The 20749-nt window shown below is 49.4% G+C and overlaps 6 protein-coding genes across 6 annotated transcripts; 1 reads left to right on the top strand and 5 right to left on the bottom strand.

The window, feature by feature from the left end:
* Positions 1-1265: 1265 nt before the first annotated feature.
* On the top strand, positions 1266-2457 carry CkaCkLH20_05537 (short chain dehydrogenase reductase; the record flags this gene model as incomplete). The annotated part of the gene is made up of 4 exons (XM_038888256.1): positions 1266-1306; positions 1398-1450; positions 1536-1704; positions 1821-2457. 4 exons carry the CDS (start codon positions 1266-1268, stop codon positions 2455-2457), a joined length of 900 nt encoding a protein of 299 aa, XP_038746732.1.
* Positions 2458-2558: 101 nt separating this feature from the next.
* Positions 2559-3983, bottom strand: CkaCkLH20_05536 (major facilitator superfamily transporter; the record flags this gene model as incomplete). Its single annotated transcript, XM_038888255.1, has 1 exon — positions 2559-3983. The coding sequence occupies one exon, from the start codon at positions 3981-3983 to the stop codon at positions 2559-2561; it is 1425 nt and encodes a 474-aa protein (XP_038746731.1).
* A 6048-nt stretch (positions 3984-10031) lies between these two features.
* On the bottom strand, positions 10032-11075 carry CkaCkLH20_05535 (fatty acid hydroxylase superfamily protein; the record flags this gene model as incomplete). The annotated part of the gene is made up of 1 exon (XM_038888254.1): positions 10032-11075. The coding sequence occupies one exon, from the start codon at positions 11073-11075 to the stop codon at positions 10032-10034; it is 1044 nt and encodes a 347-aa protein (XP_038746730.1).
* A 1616-nt stretch (positions 11076-12691) lies between these two features.
* CkaCkLH20_05534 (chloroperoxidase) lies at positions 12692-13587 on the bottom strand (the record flags this gene model as incomplete). Its single annotated transcript, XM_038888253.1, has 4 exons — positions 12692-12798; positions 12849-13145; positions 13203-13418; positions 13482-13587. 4 exons carry the CDS (start codon positions 13585-13587, stop codon positions 12692-12694), a joined length of 726 nt encoding a protein of 241 aa, XP_038746729.1.
* Positions 13588-14800: 1213 nt separating this feature from the next.
* On the bottom strand, positions 14801-17930 carry CkaCkLH20_05533 (monocarboxylate transporter; the record flags this gene model as incomplete). Its single annotated transcript, XM_038888252.1, has 4 exons — positions 14801-14913; positions 15032-15578; positions 15746-16286; positions 17200-17930. The coding sequence occupies 4 exons, from the start codon at positions 17928-17930 to the stop codon at positions 14801-14803; spliced, it is 1932 nt and encodes a 643-aa protein (XP_038746728.1).
* Positions 17931-18644: 714 nt separating this feature from the next.
* CkaCkLH20_05532 (O-methyltransferase) lies at positions 18645-20398 on the bottom strand (the record flags this gene model as incomplete). Its single annotated transcript, XM_038888251.1, has 3 exons — positions 18645-18853; positions 19023-19227; positions 20000-20398. The coding sequence occupies 3 exons, from the start codon at positions 20396-20398 to the stop codon at positions 18645-18647; spliced, it is 813 nt and encodes a 270-aa protein (XP_038746727.1).
* Between the last annotated feature and the right edge of the window lie 351 nt (positions 20399-20749).

The raw sequence follows: 20749 nt of genomic DNA, 5'->3' as shown, positions 1-20749 counted from the left end.
TTGGCTACCTAATGAAAAGAAGCCTTTAGCGAAAACAGCCTTAATTAAAAATCAAGGTAATGGGACGAACCATTCTTCTGAGTATGACCTGGCCAAATAGTTTGGGTGCATGGCAACCCCGCAAACTGAGTTGTCGGTAGTTGGGAATGGCCCAGCCCAGCGGCATTTCCCCAGCTTCTCCGCATTGTGATGTGCGGGGAGCCATGCAGGCGGATGACATATGACGCGATCATAACAGGTTTACGATGTGACTGCAGCTGAACTGTGTCGTATCGATGAGAAATACGCGTTTACGGGCTTGTTGGTTCAAGACAACAAGAGCAGAAGGTGTTTGGGCGGCCATTGGGGCCGACAGTCCCCGGCCTACTCAGGTACTTCGTATTCTCCCTAAACGGTGAGCCTACTGAGACCTCCGCGGGATATCCGAGGCTGGCTTCAATCAAGATAGGTCAAGGTCATAGATCGCGCACCTCCTAGCGAAGGTCGACACCCCTGTGCTTTAATTCATGATAATATAAGGTTAAATGCCCACCCAATACCACGACGACGACGACGACGGACGACAGCACCATCAGCGATAACAACGCGAATAGCAACAGCGACGCCGAGCAAAAGCAATGAGAATGACAGTAATAACACCAATAAAGACCACGACGCTAGTAAGGAAAACACCAACGAAAATGATCATAATAGCGATACTAGTTTATTGACTTGCCGGGACAGGGTGCGACTGAATTTGTTGCCCTCCAAGACGTTCAGTAACTGAGCTCCGGGAAGCAAGCCTCTCATGGCCCCATTTTCTTCCTTAATACCTCACTCGGCCGAAAGCTACGGATGCGGAGTTTGCAGTTTCGGTCCGTTGGGGTGGGCCCGGCTCACGAAACCGATTGAAACATCTGACGTACTCCACGCGCTGTGTGGTTGAGTTGGCTTTGTTACCTGCTATCCTCATTATGAGTCGAAACATTGATGAGACCCCGATGCTTTGACCTGAGTGAGAAGAAGAAACATTTCCCATTTGGTGATTACTAATAACAAACAAACACATTTCGAGCGGGAATCCGCGGACATGGGCGCGGATTCCATGACCCACATGTTATTTTCCACAAAGCCCCATTTCTGACGTACCTCGGCCTCAAGGAAGCCTCTGTGACCCTGATTTTTCTCTCGTCCCCTGAGCAGCAAAGCACTCTGGTCGTAGTCTTATTCCAAGTGTCAAGTTTACATCAACGAATCGCTCAACAACCAACGACAAGACCGTCAAGATGGGCATCCCAGCGAACCAGAAGACTGTTCTCATCACCGGGTATGGCCGATGGAACCTTTCACTAATAGTGCCCCTGACTCGCTACATCGATCGCTGAAGGGAGACTCTAGTGCTGACGCGCATGCCGTAGTTGCACCCCGGGAGGAATAGGCCATGCGCTGGCCAGAGAGTTTCATGCGAAAGGTGGGTGGAATGTGAACTCCCAAATTTTCCCAATCGCGGGGTGGATGTCTAATTGAAATGCTTGGCTGACATAGATCTCCAATAGGGCTTCATGTCATTGCAACTGCTCGGCGCCCTGAAGTCTTGAAGGACCTTGCCGACGTGGGTATGACGACGATTGCTCTCGATGTCACCAAAGCCGAGAGCATTGCTGCGTGCAAACAGGAAGTCACCGAGTTAACCGGCGGACGTCTTGACTTCCTTGTGAATAACGCGTAAGAGTTCCCCATTCGCAGTCGATGCATCCCTCCGCCATTCAACCGACGATGACAAGCTGCTCGCTCATGTTCTTCTCACCCCAAACCTTGTGTAGCATCTAACTTTGTTCCAGAGGCCTTACCCACACTGTCCCTGCGACTGACATTGACATGGATGAGGTTCGGCAGACATTTGAGACGAACGTGTTTGGCGTGATGGCCATGGTCCAGGCTTTCGTCGACCTCCTGATCCCAGCCCGAGGCTTAATTATTATGATCAGCAGCCTCTCTTCAATCTCCCCATACGTCTTCGGCTCAGTCTATACGGCGACCAAGGGTGCTCTGAACTCTTACAGCCGTACTCTTCGCCAAGAACTCCGACCCTTCGGCGTTCGCGTCATGGTGTCCATGACCGGCACGGTGAAGAGCCAGATTGCCAAGCTTAACCGCGAGCTACCACCCAATTCCCTCTACGCCTGCGTTAAAGAGATCTATGCCAAACGTCTCAAATTCTCTCAGAATAACGCTACCGTCAGCACCGAGGACTTCGCACGACAACTTGTTGCTGAAGCCTTGAAGGGAGAAGGTTGGCTTGGTGGATGGCTCGGCGGCGCGACAAACTGGTTCTGGGCCGGCGGAATGGCGGCTTCCGTGAAGATTTGCAGGTTTCTATTCGGCGAATGGTTGCTTGACGAACTCGCTTATAGAACATTTGAGTTGTCTAAGTTGGAGGCGATTGTTCGTAGAGAAGGTGTGAAGAAAGTCGAATAGACACCTCTGTATTACAGATCTATGTAGATATGTATTCTACCAGTAACCTAAAGTTGCGCCCAAACATCTGAGCATTGACTTATTAAGTAAGTTTGCGCGACTTATGACTCTTCTTCATCTCGAGATCGCGACTTCCCGCTACCCTCTTCTCGATCCTTCAAGCCCAAAAACATCCCCAGCATCAAGAAGTCATAGCAAGCCTTCATAACACCCGCACCACTCAAAGCAAGAATCCAAAGATTCTTGCCAGACAAGACACCCACTGCACCAATGCCGCCAGCCTGTGCTAACGTCTTGACGATGTTAACGACCCCCAAAACCGCAGTTCTTTCATTAGGAAGCACTGCAGCAGCTAGGAAAGCCTGCCTAGGCGCCTGGTCCATGCTTTGCGTGCAAGCCCTCAAGGCCAGAAGTGCCATAGCAATCCAGGTTCCCGAGGGACCAGGACCAGGAAGAGGTATGAGTGACAAAAAGACAGCCGAAGGCAGGTGTGTGAATACCATTGTCTTGAGAGGCCCGAGCCGGCGTGCCAGAGGAAGAGCAACGAGGTTCGAGACAGTGGCCAGAAGGTTCGTGACCAGAAAGAGCGTGCCCAATGATCCCGGTTGGAGAGAGTGTACCGTGGTGAAGAAGTACGTAAGCCAGGATGGTGACGCTACTCCAGACGCAAAAGAGTCCAAGCAAAAGAGGATAAGTAGTCGGAAGAGAATTGATCGTGACAGAGGTGAGATGTACGGGAATAAGGATCGTAAGCGCTGAAGTGCTGTTGGCGCCGGACTTTGAGGATTATTCCCATCTTCGGAGTTGCTCGAGTCTGCCGATAAAAGTGGCCGCGTCACGTCGTTACTTGACTTCGGCGGGCCGACCTCAACAGCAGAGCTGAGACCAAATATGAGGATCAGCTTGACGACGCCAAGAGCCGCGTAAATGATGAAAACAACTCGGTATGCCTCGTCCGTTGTCCAAGAGTCGTTTTCTTCGAGGACTTGCACAACCCAACCGCAAGTCAGCGTACCTAGAGCGGCGCCTGCACTTCCGAAGAGAGTATACCATGCGAAGATGTCACTTCGATGCTCTCTGTCTGTGAGTTGGGCAAGGACAGACTCTTCAACAGCACGAAAAGGCCCAATTTCGTTTCCACTCGGGCTGATTACGCCAACGATACTGGCAGCAACCAGAACCCAGTAGTTGCCGAAGTATGCAAAGACGAAGCCACTCATGACCATCAATGCAGCCCCTGCTGCCAGAATCTTCCGTCTGCCAACTTGGTCGGTAATCGTGGTGAGCAGAAAGCTGATGACAACATCTCCAAGAAGTGTCAAAGTCATGAACAATCCGATGCGTTCATCAGAGAATCCAAGGCTTGACAGAAAATGAACAAGGATGAGAAAAGATGCGCCGTAGGCAAAGAGTCGCACGAAGCGTTGCAAGCATAGAACTTTGGTGTCGCGGCAAGATCGAAGGATGGTGGTAAAGCCACTTTCGGCGCCAAGCTTTGACAGCCAGGACTCTGTTTCGGACGACATGGTGAACTTGACTGCCACTCAGTTGAATTGTGATGGAGGCTTTTTCAATGACTGTGAATGTCGTGCGGCCTTCTGAGCACTTATAGATTGAGACATCGACTTCGTTGATGTGCCCTCGGATTGCTTGCTCGGAGTTATGATACGGAAGGTCGGAGGAATCGGAGGTCAGCGCAGGGGATAAAGAAAAGAGACAAGCCCACTTCCCAGCGAAAACCAGCAGTCACGTGGATGAGGCCACACAGATGGCGTTTCCCATTGCTAAGAAAAACGGCATGACTCCAGTCACGACTGATGTCGTCAGCTTGAATGCCGCCACTCCCTTTCTTAGTGGATTTGAGTCCTCAGTTTTTGGGGTAACATCGGGGGTTGAGGCCAATTGGAGTGTCGCACTCCGTACCGAGTTTTTCTGACCACGGCCCCCGGGGCCTGACTGTCGTTGGTTTCACGACTAGTCACGTAAGAGTCCGGCATATTCTTGCCGGCTCAGTGGCCCCGAATATTGAACAGCATGTCAGTAACCGTACTCAACCTAATTCACTATTGTGCATCTGTTTTGTTACAGAATGCTGCGAGTCATTCAGGCACTCCGGTCTGTGACATCTGGAATCAGCGTCCACCTCGCTGCCGCTGCTGTGGCGGAGAAGGAAATGGTCCGTGCGCCCGAATTTGTCCCCCGTAGGTTGGTTTATTAAACAGAACCAAGTCGTCTTCTCTCATCCCGCCCTGTGTCTCCTTACCTGGAAGCTACACATGTGGTTTCCGCTGGGCACCGATGAAGAGGAAGGCTGACGCTGCATTGTGCAGCATGAATCCAATTTTAAGATTCAGGTCAAAGGTTTCATCCTTCCCTCAATTGGACTTATTCGTTCCTCGTGGGTAGTCTTCAGCTATGAATCGCAGACATAGCAGCATTAAAACTGTTAGTGAAGAGCTCAAGCGGATAAGCGACTACAAGCGATGCTTATTTTAGTTCAACTTTCAATCTACCTGACCTATACAATGTTTGCACTGTAATACATTCTTCAAGAGAATCACTGTTCGATATGCAACTTAAGCAGTGATGAGCCCGCCTCAAAAGCTGTGCCAAGTTGGGAAGCAAATACTAGCTGGGATGGCAGCTCTTGATTGGTGCGGGAACATAAACATGGCCATGGGAGCTTGGCACGGACTGCGGTATAATTACTCTTTTCAGCTAGCTTTACCAAGTTGAGAGTCAATTTCATAAACCCCATCAAGCTGACAATCGTGCGGTATAATTACTGGAATTGCACAGAATAGAGCCACGAAGTTTTGTGACTGTCACGTTTCAGCTTTTCCGCTCATAGTACTTGAGGAAATATGATTAGTCCATTAAAATTGCTGCCTTTAGTGAGGTTGCCACGTCTCCAGCCTAAACTGAATGTCTTCTGCGCCGTTCAGGTTGTAGCTATTTGTAAATGGGTCCTGCCACCATTTAAACTGGCATTGACCCCAGAGCTTGGTTGAAAGATCTTCTTCCATTCCAAACTCCCTTTTTCCGCTACTCTTTCTTGACATGATATCTAAGAGCAGCCACTAGATATCACGTTGCCATGAACCGACACAGCGGGCTTTCAGTCTTCTTAGGGCTGCAATCGGACCATTTGACATTGTTTGCACAAATCTTTCTTCTTGTGCTTTTGATATTATGGATACGTCATCTGAAACTCGCAGCCATGAGCAAGATTCCTGGACCATGGTACTCGAAGTTCACCACCGCCTTTGTCAAGTACCACGAATTCTCAGGTACGAAGAGAAGATGGGTACATCAACTCCATCTGAACTACGGCCCAGTTGTGCAGATAGGACGGAATGAAGTATCATTTGCGAGTTCCACAGCAGCCGGCAGATATATACCTCTGGTCACAGGGAGTTTCGAAAGACGGAGTTGTACAGCTTATTCGAGCAGGACGGTCAGATGTAAGTCGTGTTGAGGATGTCTTATTAAATATTTACAGATATTGACTTGTTTAGAAATCTGTTTACGGCTCTTGATGACAAAAGGGTACCGCTTTCAGCTGTACCAAACTCCAAGTTGTGCGGCTGACGTGAAGCGGATTCAGCATAGCCAGATACGGAGGCAACTCGCCGACACGTATTCCAACTCTTTAATCCTGAGATCAGGGATGGTTGAATTCCTAGCTGAACGTGCCGAAACACTTGTCCAAGTGTGCGCAGAAGGACAGTCAGCTGATATCTATGTATTGAGAAACATTTGGTTGCCTGCGGGACAGTTGAAACTGACAGCTTTTAGCTCTATCTACATGCGTATGCCCTGGACTGCGTCACCATAATGCTGTTTCATCCTTTTGGAGCAAACTCACTCCGCGATGATGGGGACATGGAGATGATCCGTTTCTTGTCCTATTCCAGCATGCGTGCGAGTAAGTCAGTATTTCGTTGAGGGGAATTGGCTGCTAACTCATATCTCAGCGCTACTTCTCTCCCATTATTTCCCAACCTTTGGCAAGTTATGTGAAGCTGTTCTATCCAGATTTACCAACACCGCAAACGGCGACAACTTGATTCGCAGCTTCGTGCGCCGATCACTGTCTAGCGGGAGTCACTCCAGCTTTACGCTGGCAAACCGTCTCAATAGACTTGAAGCTTTTAGCAAGTCGTTGATAGAAGCCGAGTGCCTTGATCATATTGGGGCAGGCGTTGAGACAACAGGAGATACCCTTTGCTGGTTGATTTGGGAGCTGTCCCAGCCGAGATCGCATGAGCACGTCGACAAGTTGCACGAAGAACTCATCAATGCGGACCCTGGACAGAAATTGGAAAACTTGCCATATCTCGGTGCTGTCATCCAGGAGGCTCTTCGTCTCTGGGCCCCCGGGACTCAACCTCTTCCGCGGTACACTCCAAAGGAGGGCGCTCAAATCGACGGATATCATGTTCCGGGGAATACGATCGTTGGATCAACTTCATACAGCATGCATCGCCTTGACGAAAGCGTTTTCCCAGACCCAGATAGTTTCGTGCCTGAAAGATGGCTGAACTCCGAAGGCGCTGCCGAAAGACAACGCTTGTTCTTTGCCTTTGGGCTCGGGCCTCGTACGTGTATTGGAAAACAGTAAGTTTATTGACTCAGATTCTATCGAGTCGAATGGCTAACCAAAGCGTTACATGAAGCTTGGCTGTGGCCGAAATGAGAGCATGCTTGGGGGCGATTTACTCAAAATACAAAACGAGACCCGCTGCCGACATGAACTCAAGCATGGAGATGGATGATCAAGTGTTGACTTCACGTCCTCGCGGACTGTGTTGCAAGGTAAAACTCATCTTTCGGGGAGAAGGGTGAAGAGGCATTGCGTTTCATCAATGTTATTCAAGACATCAACGCATTTTCTTCACTCAACCCCGTAAGAGTGACTCCAACACTGCCAGTCTACCGTTCTCTCCAGGCACAAATGCAGAATGAAAGCATGTCGAGTCTTCTAAGATATGGATTTTAGAAACTGAAATCGTACGCGCAGTTTCCAGTTTACAGTTGAAATTTGTTGTTGCATTAGTTTTCATGTGTAACAAGTCGGCGCACCCGTTCCGCATGAGTAGTCTATGCCCTAAAGATACGCATTTGTCCCATCCCGGTATTGATGCAATAAGATGCAATTCCCTGTCGCATAGTGCCGGAATTCTTCCGCACGGCCTAGATCACTGTACTTTGGATGTTGCCGTAATTAACCCCTCACGCTTTGTTTTGGGCCTTCGACGTCGGCCACTGAGGCTGTCATACATTAATCGTCATATAACGGAGATTCTCGTCAATTGCCCATCTGCTGTATCTCACAATCTTGAATCCTGACTCTGGTTCTGGCACTCTCAACAGACCATCTCATATCATCAGTCGTTGTGAGCTGTTCTCATCAGTTAGCAAGCATGCGAACCCCTGGGGCGGCATGTCTGCAATGCTCTTAGAGCAAGAGAAAGGTTTGGCTCGCACTGGCACCTCGCTGGCGTTGGAATTCAATTCTTCGATCATTACTGACAAACTTCCAAGTGCGATCAGAAGAAGCCGTCATGCACGCGCTGTGCTAAACGGGGTGTCGATTGTGACGGGCAAGACTTCAGACTGTGGAGACCCGGTCAAAATGGAGCGACGCAGCCACAAACAGGAGGTAATCGATCATAAAACCGACATTTACTGGCCCTTGTCACTCACTATCGAATCAGTTCAAAATTTGCAGCCGGAAGTTCAGAAACAGACAGACAAACAATCACGTCCTGAAAGACTGTTACCCTTAACATCGCCCGAGGAGCCCTGCTTCGAGGTAAAACTGGCGACTGTTCTTATTTGCAACGACAACTCGATGCCCCAGTCCGGCAAGGGCCCTCAGGAGAGCCATGTAGACAAAACTCCAGGACAGTATTCATCTGAGTTGACAATCAGAAGGTCTGCTGTCCACGGACAAAGCCTTTTACCGACGCTTTCAACATTGCCGATGGATATTCAAGAATCTCAAGAAAGGATGATGATTTGGCAACATTTCGTCACTGTTTCCAGTCACCAGTTTATTTGTTGGAATACGAATGTAACAACAACAGGTTTCCACGACCCTTTCTCAACCCTACTACCTCTTATGGCGGCAACCGATTCGGTTTTGCGAGCTGCTGCTCTGGCATTTTCTGCGTCACGTTATCGGAGATCCTGCCCGTCTGGAGTGCCAAATGTCAACGTTAGTAGGCTTTTCTTTGATGCGGTAACGGCCTTAATTGCAACCAACTCGAATGTGTCGCCCAACCCGGAATCATTCATTAGTTCGTTAGCTGCGTCGCTGCTGCTGTGTCGAGTAACAGAAGCAGACAAGTCATCACGCGATAGCCTATTTTTGCTTGCCAGGAGCGCTGCATCCTACATAGCGCAAAGTCTTTTGCGGGACTACGAACAGGACAGCCGACTTCCAATGCTGCTTGCTCTCCTTACTTGGACCGACATATGCACGTATAACTCATTATCTCCATATGTTCACCTGCCCTTTCCTTCCGACAAACATATTTCTTTTCTCTCAGGCGACATTGTCGGACAACACTGGAGCTTAGTGGACGACTTATCCATCTGGATCACACACCCAGTTTATGGCTTCTCCCATCGTCTGATTGGTCCTCTTTTGAGACTGGGAAAGCTGGTTCAGACCCGGCGTTTGATGCAAACTTGGTCCATGGACATGGAAGCTGAAGCCTTTAACTTGGAACAAAATCTTCTTCTCGCGTACAGCATAGACACTGATGCGGTTGCAGGAGTGCCTGGAGATCCTGAAGATCTTTTGCACGTTAATGAAGCCATGCATTTGGCTTCGTGTATCATGTTCTACACGAGACTGAGGGACTTGGCATTTACGGCACCACTTGTCAGACGGCACGTTGCAAAGATTCAACGGGAAGCCGAATGTGTTGGCACTGACTCTATTGCCGGCCGAGCACTTGCATTTCCGCTCTTTGTTGCCGGATGCGAAGCTGTGGATTCCAGTCTGCGCGAAACAATCAAGCGGAGGCTGGGGCTGTGCGGCATGTACGCTGAGATGCACTCCCCAAGGCTGGAGCACTACCTGGAAATTATTTGGCAGATTCGCGACCAAGAACCTGGTTTGACATGGCTACAATGGACAAAACGAGGTACTTGCTAATGCCTCAAAAGCATGAAGACGATGCTAACCATCATTTACGCCTCAGCAAACAACAGAGTTCAGCCACTCATTGTATACTGAACACCACCAGGTAGTTACGTTGAAGCTGTGTACTCTAACCTGATGCGGGGAATCATTGCTGCGATAAAATGATATGGCACTCATGTCAACATAAAGCCTTTCAATTCAATATGGAAACTATGATGTGGCCGAGCTACCTGCTATTTGGCGCATAGCACTCGGTCTCTTGTGTATTGTATGCCATTCTTGCAAGTAACAGTGCAGCTGTACCAGGACTGACAGAGTCCCGTCAATCTCCGCTAGCCTTCCAGCCCTCGATTTAACCGTGTTATCCTCGCCCAAAACTGCACAATTGGCGGACCCATGAGTCTCAGCTCTCATATCATCCGCGTATAAGCGGATACACCACGGTATTGACATAGTCAATCTTGTCGTCAGGACATTCCAGTCGTTCCATGCATGTTCCGAAAATACGGTCCCACAAGCGGGTGTGCTTGCCATAGTTGCCACTCTTCTTCCATCCTTTTCGGTGGTGTAAATCGTGATCTTCCAAGACAAGATCACAGTTGAAAAGTCTCAGAGGCCATGCAAATGGCGTCGGTGTCGTAGCGTAAATGCGAAGACCACTATGTCCGCTAAGCTCGGTGAAGATAACGTACTGCTGGCAAAGCCACCATTCATAGAAACCCATGGGAAATCCGAAAAGCTTCAACGTGGCGTATGTTAAGATCGGGATGCCGGCAATATCCCAAATCTCTTGTTCGGTGTCCGCAAACAAGGTAAGAAGAGGGTTTGGGTGCTTGGTCAGATGGTGGGTGCGGTGGTACTTCCACAAGAAGTCGACTTCGTGCATGAGTCTATGGTACCAATAGAACCAGAAGTCCAGCACAACCCCGTAGAGGCCGACTTCGAGGGGCGCCAACATCCAATTGATCGAGCTTGGTGCCTCGGAGCTTCGATAGGCTAGCATAACTGCGAGCATCGACCGGAAGGTTGCCGTGGAGATCAGTGAATGCAGCACCTTCTTCACGCTGGTGTCGGGTACACCATCGCGTTCGTGCTTGTCGCCATCGAGGAAGCCGTGCAAGTGTCCGAGATCTCGCATGATGTTGATCTGGTGGATGGCGATGAATTTGATGGCTGCGCTGTAAAAGACGAACGCAGCCACCGGGTGAAGTCGGAATCCCGTGTATGACACGAAGGTTTGGTGAAGAATGAGTGGCACACAAGCGTGCACGAGTATCCATCGGTGAAATTGCCAATGGGGAACGTATGGCACTGGATCCCCCTTTTGGTGTACCGGCACTTCTTGGTTGAGGTTGACATGTTGCAAACCAAGCTTCTCGATGATCCAATGGTAATATCTCCAGAGTCGCCTGTCGCCAAGGCGCCACGTGGATTTCATAGGATCTTTGCTTTCGATCATGGTGTGAAGTGATAACGAGTCCGTGGATAATTTTCAAAAAGTATTGCTTGCTGCGTTTACGAAGAAATCCCAAGGCGAAGAAAGAACAGCGTGAAATGGTATTTAGAATTGCAAGGTCTATGATTGGGAAGTCGAGATGACAGCCGCCTTGCTTTATACTTTCGTCCGATCGTGCTCCGATCGTACTCCTCGGCACCACGATATTCACGTGTTGTGCTTCTGGGGGCTGTTAAGCTCGGACAATACGTCAGCATCGCTGATGGGTTGCGCACTCTGGCGGCTTTCATGCCACTTCATCTGAGCGGATTAAGTTTGCTGTCAGCTATCAGGGAACGTCCCTTGAACCCTAGACGTGCGAGTGACTGTTTCAAGCCAGCGAAGCCACCGAGGCATTCGCACTCGCATAGCCGCGACAGTCAACATCAGATGAAAACATGTTTCTACGAAGAGTCTCACTCGGCCGAGGAAGAGGCGAACTATTCAAAGACCTGGGCTATTCTCCATGCTCAGAAACGTCGTAGCCAGTCGGGTTGTTGCCAGATCAATATAGGGCGTCTAATAGCAGAGACGTGGCTCCGATCGCTGGACGCGTGTAGTTCGGAGCTACTCGGTTCAGGCTAAGACAACAATACATGCAACTTCCAATTTCGATGTTGGCCTTCCCCATTGTATGACTGTGATTTTGCGTATGGTCTTCGAAACATTCACATGCTTGTCCGATTCTCTCGTTGCGCCAAATGCAAACGACGAAGTTGAGGAGAATGAAGGCGATCTCATGTTGGAGCGGTACCTCGGTCAACTAGACTCACCTGATGGTTACATGTAAGCATGAATTCAGGTGGAGCGATCAAGGACCAGGTTACCTTGAGACAACGGAATCTTCTAGAGCGCATCACGAATTGACGTCCCAACCCGACGATCTGATCTGCCTGGGCCTATCAAATCTTGAGATCGAAATGCGTTGCTTACGTATGCAACCGATTTGAACAACACGCAAAACCCACAATGGCGATGTCGTCAAATTCTTTCACGTAGGTACGAAGAACAGTGTGACGATGAGAGCACTAGCGAAGGTGACGAATTCCCTCATTCGTGCGCCATGGATTGTGGCTTTCAAGTTTAGGACAAATCCCACGAAAGACGGAGGTACAGTCCGGTGCGGCCGTCACCTCGCAGCAAGACAGACAAATGAGCGCCTGTCACATCATTGGATTTTGGAAGAGACATAGAAAATGCCTGTGAAGTTCAGCGATGCCATCGTGGAACGTTATCTCTCCACCAGTCAGGAAGACGCCTTTCGGAAAGTTCAAATACTCTGGTAATCCCTGATTCCGTGACACTCAACCGAGATTCCATCTTCGTAAGTGTGTCCAGATATAAACATTAAATCAAATGCTTCGGATTTTTTTCTTCCGAAGTGATGCATTCGAACATCCTGTGCGGCATATCACACATGGAGAGTTTCTGTTACGCCAACCTAATTGTCGCCGGTTGTGGTGGAAAGAGTCGTGTGCTGAGTTACATATAATAATTCCAGTAAATCTTGTTGCATGATACACTTTTCCTCAATTACGGTCTACAGTCTAAACACATCATTGAACTGCTATCTCATGGATCTATGAGCTTGCCGCCGCAACCTTGCTAACCAATCCGAGAATTCCAGCAGCAGTGACTGGTGTCTCAGACCTAGTGAAGCCTTCGGCGAACGGAAGACGTTCCTCCTCTGAATGTCAAGTCAGCAGCTGCGTCACGCGTTCAAAGGCAAGCACTTACGGAAGAGGACCTTGACCCATTCAGTGTTGGCGTTTCCATCGTCTAAATTACCGAAAATGGAAAGATACAATGCAGTCTCAATGAAGCTGAATTGAGCCCCATCGGCAGTCAGGCTAAAATCGGGGTTCGAAGCGGCGGCAGCTTGCAGACGTGCAGATCTGGCTGCAGCTGCGGTAGGAATAGAAATGGTCGCATTCACGAAGTACGACGCCACAGATTGCCAGATTTCGTCATCGAAGCTATGGTTGTCACCAAAGTAGATGTCATTTCGGCTCAGGCTGCCATCGTGTTCAATGACTAAGAGATGTCAGCACATCACAGGCTGAGATACCTGATAACCCATGATCCGCTTACTGCCGTGGGTGTTCAGGTCGTCCAAGTTGAAGGTAGCGTTGTTGCCAGTCGTAGAGGTCAGCAGCGCCTTCTGTCCAACGAGAGTCGTTGCGGCCGGATCGAGGTTAACCGCTGCCGTGAAACCGGCGATAAGGTCTGCGAGAGACACGTTCAATCCGTTGCGAGGGAGGTAGCCGTGGTTGGCAAGAGTGTTAACCATAGGGCATGGGCTGCGGCCTGTTGTTACAAGTGTCAGTTTAGTATCCCAATTCAGAAGTCATCTTCATTGATCCGACTTACGGTCAGCAGCGGTAGGAGCGGCCCAATCGTTCGCATCCCGTCTGACGACAGCAAAAGCGTCGGCAGTCAGGGCAGCGGAGAAGACGAGAGCAGTCTTGAAAAGCATTTTGAAGTCAATGATTAAAGAAGGGACAGGCAAGCCAGGATGGAGAACGAGAGACACGGCTGAGCACACTGATGGAGAGAAGAACTTCCACTCCTAGAGCAGCACGTCGAGGGATAGATAAAGTCCCATCCTCAATCCGAGTCATTGCCGTTCGCAGGATCGACCCACTGAGGCTGTCAACGGACTGAGAAGCCGGCCGAAGCGACACGATTCCCCATCTGTATGCAGAGCCGTCTGTAGTCACAAATGCAAGGCAACAATACCTGATGTTAAATTACCGGTCACCCCTGGATTGTCAATGCAGGGGTCCTTGTGAGGGGCAACATGCCAAATCAGGGGATATGCCGATGAGATCCTGATAGCGGGGCCGCGAAGACCCCTTTTCAGGTTTTTCCTGGCCAATGACACGATTATTGAAAGTAATCATGGCCATGACAAGAGTCTACTGCCTCGGTAACTTCGGAGAGCCCTATTTTTGGGGTCTTCCCGAGCACGGCCATGTCAATTAATTTCTTCCCAAAATCCCACCCAGCTACAAGATGCCCCGAGGCCCTGACAATCGGCTGTCCGAAAGCTTTATCCCTGGCCTTTGCCTTAAGCATTCATGTCCCGCTGCGGCCCGTGAAGCTTGGGCATGAGCGGAAAGTCTGTTGAGAAGCTTGTAAACTTATACAATAGCGCCATCTCTGGACCATCTGTTAGTCGTTGCGTTCTGGCGGGAAAAGCCCCCAGGAGCTGGCATGCAACTTGGCACCTCTCTCAAGTTCAGACCTCGTCTGAGTTGAGCACACGACTGCCACCATCCACATTGCTACTACCTTTACCTTTTATATTTATAATCAATTCGGTCGTGTCTTTCTAAAGTCGTGAGCAGCGGCAATTCAGTGGTTTTTTGGAAAGTGTTCAAGTCTGAGGTCTCGTTTTGGAGCCAGACTGGGAACAAAACCACGAGGCAGCGTGAACTACGACTGAATCAGGCGATGCAGAGGCTTTGCAGGGAGCGTAGAAACCTTAGGGCGATAAGAGCCAGTTGTCAAGACCGCTTAGAACTCTGCGCTTTCTGCAGTCATCCTTGCCTCCTGGCTGCGGACCAGTAATCACTGGAAGTTGCCCTTAGAGTGTAGCAGACGCAGGTTCTTAGACTACTACCGAGTACTGAGATCCATGCTGCCCTCAAAGTTGAAAGCGTCTACTGCAAATGCATTGGATCTCCTCATCTGGCTGCCTTATCGGCGAAGCCGATGGCATAATGCACCGCCACAAACGGAGCTTGTGGGGCCGCGCCGTGGCCGATGTGGGCACCCGGGCAGATGAGAGGTATGCCGTCTGTGAATGATATGTGTCAAAAGACGCAAAGGGTCTTTCATTTCACGTTTAGCCTTGAAATAACCACACTCTACTTGATTCGCTTTCATCTCCAGATACTAATCTCAGTATAACTAACATCCAAAGCGGATTCCAGCCACCGCCACGGTAGTTGCTACCATGAGGGCACCCACAAAGGCTGCCACAGGGGTGTAGCTGCTGGGCTCTACAGAGCCATTGTAGCTGGAGATCAAGACCGCAGCACTGGGCGTGCCCACAAGAGTGCCTAAGCCTTGGAGCATGTACATGACTCCAGCCAAACGAGGGAGCATATCGACACCAAAGAGCTCTACCAGGGCCACAGGGAATAGACTGATGAACGCGCTCGCGAAAAGACCATATAGAATGGTGAAGGCAATAAAAAGCTGCCGGCTCATTGCTTCATTCCCGTTCCCAACGCTCGTGCTCGGGAGCCATAAGCCTATGATGATGACTGCCGTGATGAAGGTCGTTAGGAAGTACGAGTTGAGCCTTCCCAAACGATCTCCTAAAAGTCCTGCGGAAACCTTCCCGATGGCGTTGCAGGCATTACTGAGCGCGGTCAGATTTGCGCCATCCTTCTCATTGTACCCCAAAGCCTTGCTGTACAAGACTATGAAGAAGACTGGCGTATAGTAGGAGGCGCTCTGCAGTACCGCAGCAACAGCTTGTAAGATGAATCTTCGGCTTTTGATCGTCTCGAGGTTGGGGAGTGGGATTCTGAACAGTACCGCACTAGGTGAGATATTCTGGTTCCGGGCGGAGAAGTCGTTTGCTATGCACGGCTCCCAAGATAGAGGAAGTCCTGAAACACAAATGGAGGCAGTTTAAAGGAAGCCACCAGTCGAAGAGTGTTTCGGAAGCCGAATTCGCTGATGCAGGCCGACGTTGCTGGTGCCCAAACCAATCCACCGATGCCGGTGCCTGCTGATATCACGCCCATGACGACGCCCCTTTGGCCATCAAACCATGTAGGGGCAATAGTCATGGATGGAATGAACGAAAGCCCCGCAGCAATTCCAAACAGCATTCCCTGAGCCAGCTGGAAGTGCCAAAGTGCTTTACCGAAGCTCGCCAGAATGCCCGCGACACCAAAGAGTATTCCGCCAGTCCATATAACGTACTTAGGCCTGAAGTACTTTGTCCACGCCATCACAAATGGAGCTGATATTGTCATCAGAGACGCGGAAAGGGTGCCAATGAGGTCGATAGAGGCTGCCGATGCGCCAGTGAAAGGATTGTCATCGTGGAGTACCATAGTCTCATAATGCTCCTGATAAACCCCGAAACTGAAGATGACCCCGCAGGTAGTAAAGTTGATCATGAATGCCCCTAGAATAACTAGGGCACATTGCCTAATACAATCATTAGCTTTGTCGAGACGTGCTGCTGGGAGCCTATTGTGGACTGACTGACCATTTTGATTGATTGAGTTGAGGTTGATGGCCGCCTAGGCTTGATGCAGTCATGGTTAAGGGTGCTATGTAGGACATGTAATCAGACTTTGTAATACTACTCGCTTCTATGGAATGTGCAGGCTCCAGGACTTTATATAATACAAAGTACGAGCCAAAACAGGGTTGCTCATGTATACTGTTGATGTGGAGATTGCCTGGAAGTTGGATCTCCACCTGCATTACTGTCGAGGCAGGAGTTTGCGATCATCAGTGTACGGTTGGACGGTACAACCGATAAGGCTTGACGCATAACGTACGTGATATCTCCAATCGAAAGACCAAACCAGCATGATCGGAAAAGAGCTAATTCAGAATTAAATATCTGTTTAAGATAATAGTCGTCATCGTCAGGATTCTCCAAACCGAAATGCCGAGGTTTCTGCTGAGGCATTCTTCTGTGACCTGTCTCAAAACCCAAACGCGTTCTCAAACCAAATGTTTAGACTGTAGGTGATAGATCGGCTATCAACTTAAGCTCATGGTGCATTTTCAGAGATCCGGTCCCTACCGAATATCTAAGTTTTAGATTTTAGGTCATTTTGCCCTCAAGCAGCACAGAATCGTGCATTCACAGTGATAAATCTATTGGACCTCTCGGTTTTATTGGAAAAGATCACCCGCCAGATATTTCAAACCCGTATCGCAAGCCACAGTGACAACCTTCTTCCCCGGTCCAAGCTCCTTAGCAAGTCTGACTGCTGCTGAAATATTAAGACCGGATGATGTGCCGACCAAAAGACCCTCTTCTTTAGCCAACCGACGGCACATATCACGCGCTTCGTGCTCATGAACGGTACGGACTTCGTCATACAACGTTTCGTCAACGTGAGTCGAGATAAAGCCGGGTGCAATGCCATCAACAGCATGGGAGCCTCTCCGACTGTGAGCTAACAGGGCTGCGGACTCCGGTTCCAGGAGGACAACTCGAATGTTTGGGTTGGTGGCTTTGATGACGCTGGAAACACTCATCATCATACCAGCCGTGCCGAAGGCGCCACAGAACACTTCGAAGCCCTCTGGGAATTGGCTCAAAAGCTCTTGGCCAATCTTTGCATATCCCACAAGTGCATCGCAGTTGCTGAACTGATCGGTGTGGAAATACTTGTCGTTTGACCCCAGATCTGTGGCCCGAGACTTCATTGATGCCATAAGATCCGCTGTTGCTTTGCCCGTAGGGCTATGCGTGATATCGACAGCTGCGCCAAACGCAGCCATTGTTCGTAGTTTCTCTTTTGCATACGCATCGGAAGAGAGTGCCATGAACTTGTAGCCCTTGACGGCGCAGACAAAGGCCAGCGAAGATCCAGTGCTGCCGCCGGTGGCTTCGACAACTGTCATGTCGGGCGTAAGGTCCAGACGGCGCTCAGCTTCTTCTATCATAGATCGAGCCATTCGATCCTTGTAAGACCCCGTGGGACTCATGTATTCGAGTTTGACGAACACATCGGCGCTGTCTTTCGGGACAATGTGCTTGAGCTGAACGACCGGTGTGTTGCCAATGGCATCTAACACCGAAGAAACAGGAGGCGGTGGGAATGACATGGTGAGAACGCAGGATCGGAGCTGCAGTGTGCACCGGAAGCATTCGAAGTTCAGATGACAAAGAGTTTATATAAGTTGGACAACGGAACGAGGTATGGAAGACATGGAGCGCCCCTGATCGCAAATGACTTCCTATTTACAGTGTCAAGTGGGTCCTGCCTCAAAACGGTCTTGGCGTAGACTCAATCATTTGAAAAGCTTCATTATGAGGAAAAGCTTTCACGCAGATTCCTTCCACGTGTATTCAAGCAGTATGACTTGTCAACGTGGCCTGCTATGTCCAGTTTTTCGAGTGAAGTTACATTAGTTTATACAGCAGGTCAGGTGAATTAGGTGCAGAATACTAAAGAGCACTTTACTCCAGAGCATTAAGAACGTAAGAGTACAAAACTGCAAAAAGAAACATATCTAGCGCCTCTATTTCATGTTCTAGGAATCAAGTGAGAGTTTCTGCGTTTAGAGATCGACAGTATCTACAATTCCCGTTGTTTGAGGATAACCCTGGCAATACTGTAATGACTCTGGTGCCCCTGATAGAAGTCGAAAGGCCAACCCTGCGGGAAAGGAGAAGTACAGACAAATCATATTTAAATTGAGAAACGAATAATTTGATTTAACATCCAATTTCGACCGTCGTACAATAGCCACAGAAGAACTATGGCTCGCCACAGCCACTGCCCTCTCAACATTTGTGGTAGCCCGACATTGCAACCCTTAGTTCTTCGGCAGATAAACGCTCATCTCGAACCCATTGGTAAAAGGCAGAGTCATGTTTTGGAACCCATTCCGAGGCTCCCGCAAGTACGCCAACAGGTCCTTATAGCCCTCGGCGCCGGATATCGTGTTGTCCGTCAGAACGACTGCGCCGTGTCGCAGATGGGGAAGGACGGTCTTGAGGGTCGGAAGAGCAAGAACTGACCAGACTATTCGAACTGTTGGTGAATGAAAATTACATAGGTAATGTATAAAACTCACTGTCAAGTAGTAGGAGATCGATCTCCGGCAAACGCTAGTTGAGAGTTTCCAGTAGATCTCCCACCCTGAGGTCTATGCGTTGCTCAACCGACGCACCACACTGCGCCCAATACTTACGAGCCATCAATGCCTTCTCAGGCTCCTTTTCGGTCGCGATGACAATCCCGGACTTCCCAGTTGCAGCCGTCGTTTTGCCAACAGCAAGAGCAAGGTATATGGTGCTGACACCAAAGCTCGTGCCTGCTTCAATGATGTTGGTAGCACCCATGGCGTTGACAAGCTGGTAGGTGAAGTGGCACTTGTCTTCGTCCAAGGCAATGAACTAATCCAGCATCAGCTTGTCAAACTCTTCCGCAGCATTCTCACGCGAGTGCTGGTCTTCCAGATCACCGAGCACCTTGCAAGATATAATCTTTCGTGTTTTCGAAATGGCAGCCTCTTGTTCCAAAGACTTTTTATGAAGCTCGGATAACAGCTGGAGGATATGCTCCGGGGTATTGATGATCTAGAGTGTCGACATGGCTCTCTTTGAAAGTGTGTAGCAGCGAAGAGGGAAAATAGTAAAGATAGAAGGTAGCTTGAATGATCAACTGGCTTGTTTAAAACCCAGGTTGAATGCCATACATCAGTTGTATTTAAGTTATCATGAGTGGAATCTCTGCTGCGACGTCTTAAATGCTGCTGATGAATGTCAACGAGCGAGGTAGTCCTTAACATTTAAAATGTCGGCATTTATTTGCGAAGAACACAGCCCGATGCGGGAAAGAATGACCGTTTGACCCCATAATACTTCAATACCCCGCATAGCCCAGTGCTCGGTCTTCACCTTTGACCCACATGGCTCACAGTCAGGGAAGGCAAATGCGATCACAAGCTGTGCTGGCATCGGAAGAAGCGCAGTTATAAACCAATTCAAATAAGTCATGCTCGTGGTTCCGGCAACGTGAATCATTATCATTACGTTATACGAAACAGGGAATCGTGATGCTACTTTCTAAACAAAGCCACCACTGCATGGGCTGCAGCGTGTCGGAAAGGTTGCGGAGGTCCTGTTGTTTCCACGTCATCTCAACGACGGTGCGCATGACACGCACATTCCCAACATTTCGAAGCCTGTCCATCCGATCAAGAATTTCCAAGATGTGAATGCGCTCCTCGTCAGTGCGCGACTCGCAGGCCACTACGAAAACTGGCCAAGGGCTCGTTGCTACTCGAACTTCTGCCAGAGCTGCAAACGCCTGCTGTAAGTATGTAATTCTTCTCGTGTCATCGCCTTCGGCGGGAACCACCCGCTGCAGGTACAATAAGGTTGCTAATCGGTACAGTTCCGCCGTTGCTAATGCACACTTGATCTCCACCTCCGTAGAAGAAGCGAACTCATCAGGGCTCAGCCACTGTGAGGCCTTTTGCAACTTTTGTTCTAAAATGACTCGCTGGTCGAGGGGGTCTTCGCCCGGATCGTGGCAGACGCGATTTGGGGGTGGTGGGTGCATTTTGTTGATAGAAGAAATAATTTCAAACACCAAGCCAGAACAACCAAGAAGGCCAATTATCTTAGAAAGTGTCAGCAATTTCTATTTTAATAGGGATTTCACTTACCTCAGTCGACATTCGCACTTCACTTGGGCAAATTTGTGTGATCAGGTCACCTTGAGACCTCCGAGAATGTCGGGCAAACCCGCCCAGAACCTCATAGTACGACACCCAAAGTGCTAGGAAAACAGAGACCGAATCTTGACGATATCGGTGATGCCAGTTATTCAAGATCTTTTTGGTGCCGTCTAAGTGCAAATGGAATTGAGCCTCTTGTTCATCAAAGACCTGTTTGCTATTAGTGGTAAGCC

The sequence above is a fragment of the Colletotrichum karsti genome (genome assembly GCF_011947395.1).
Source record: "Colletotrichum karsti strain CkLH20 chromosome Unknown Scaffold15, whole genome shotgun sequence".
NCBI classification, from domain to species: domain Eukaryota; kingdom Fungi; phylum Ascomycota; class Sordariomycetes; order Glomerellales; family Glomerellaceae; genus Colletotrichum; species Colletotrichum karsti.
This window is presented reverse-complemented; position numbering and strand designations above follow the sequence as displayed.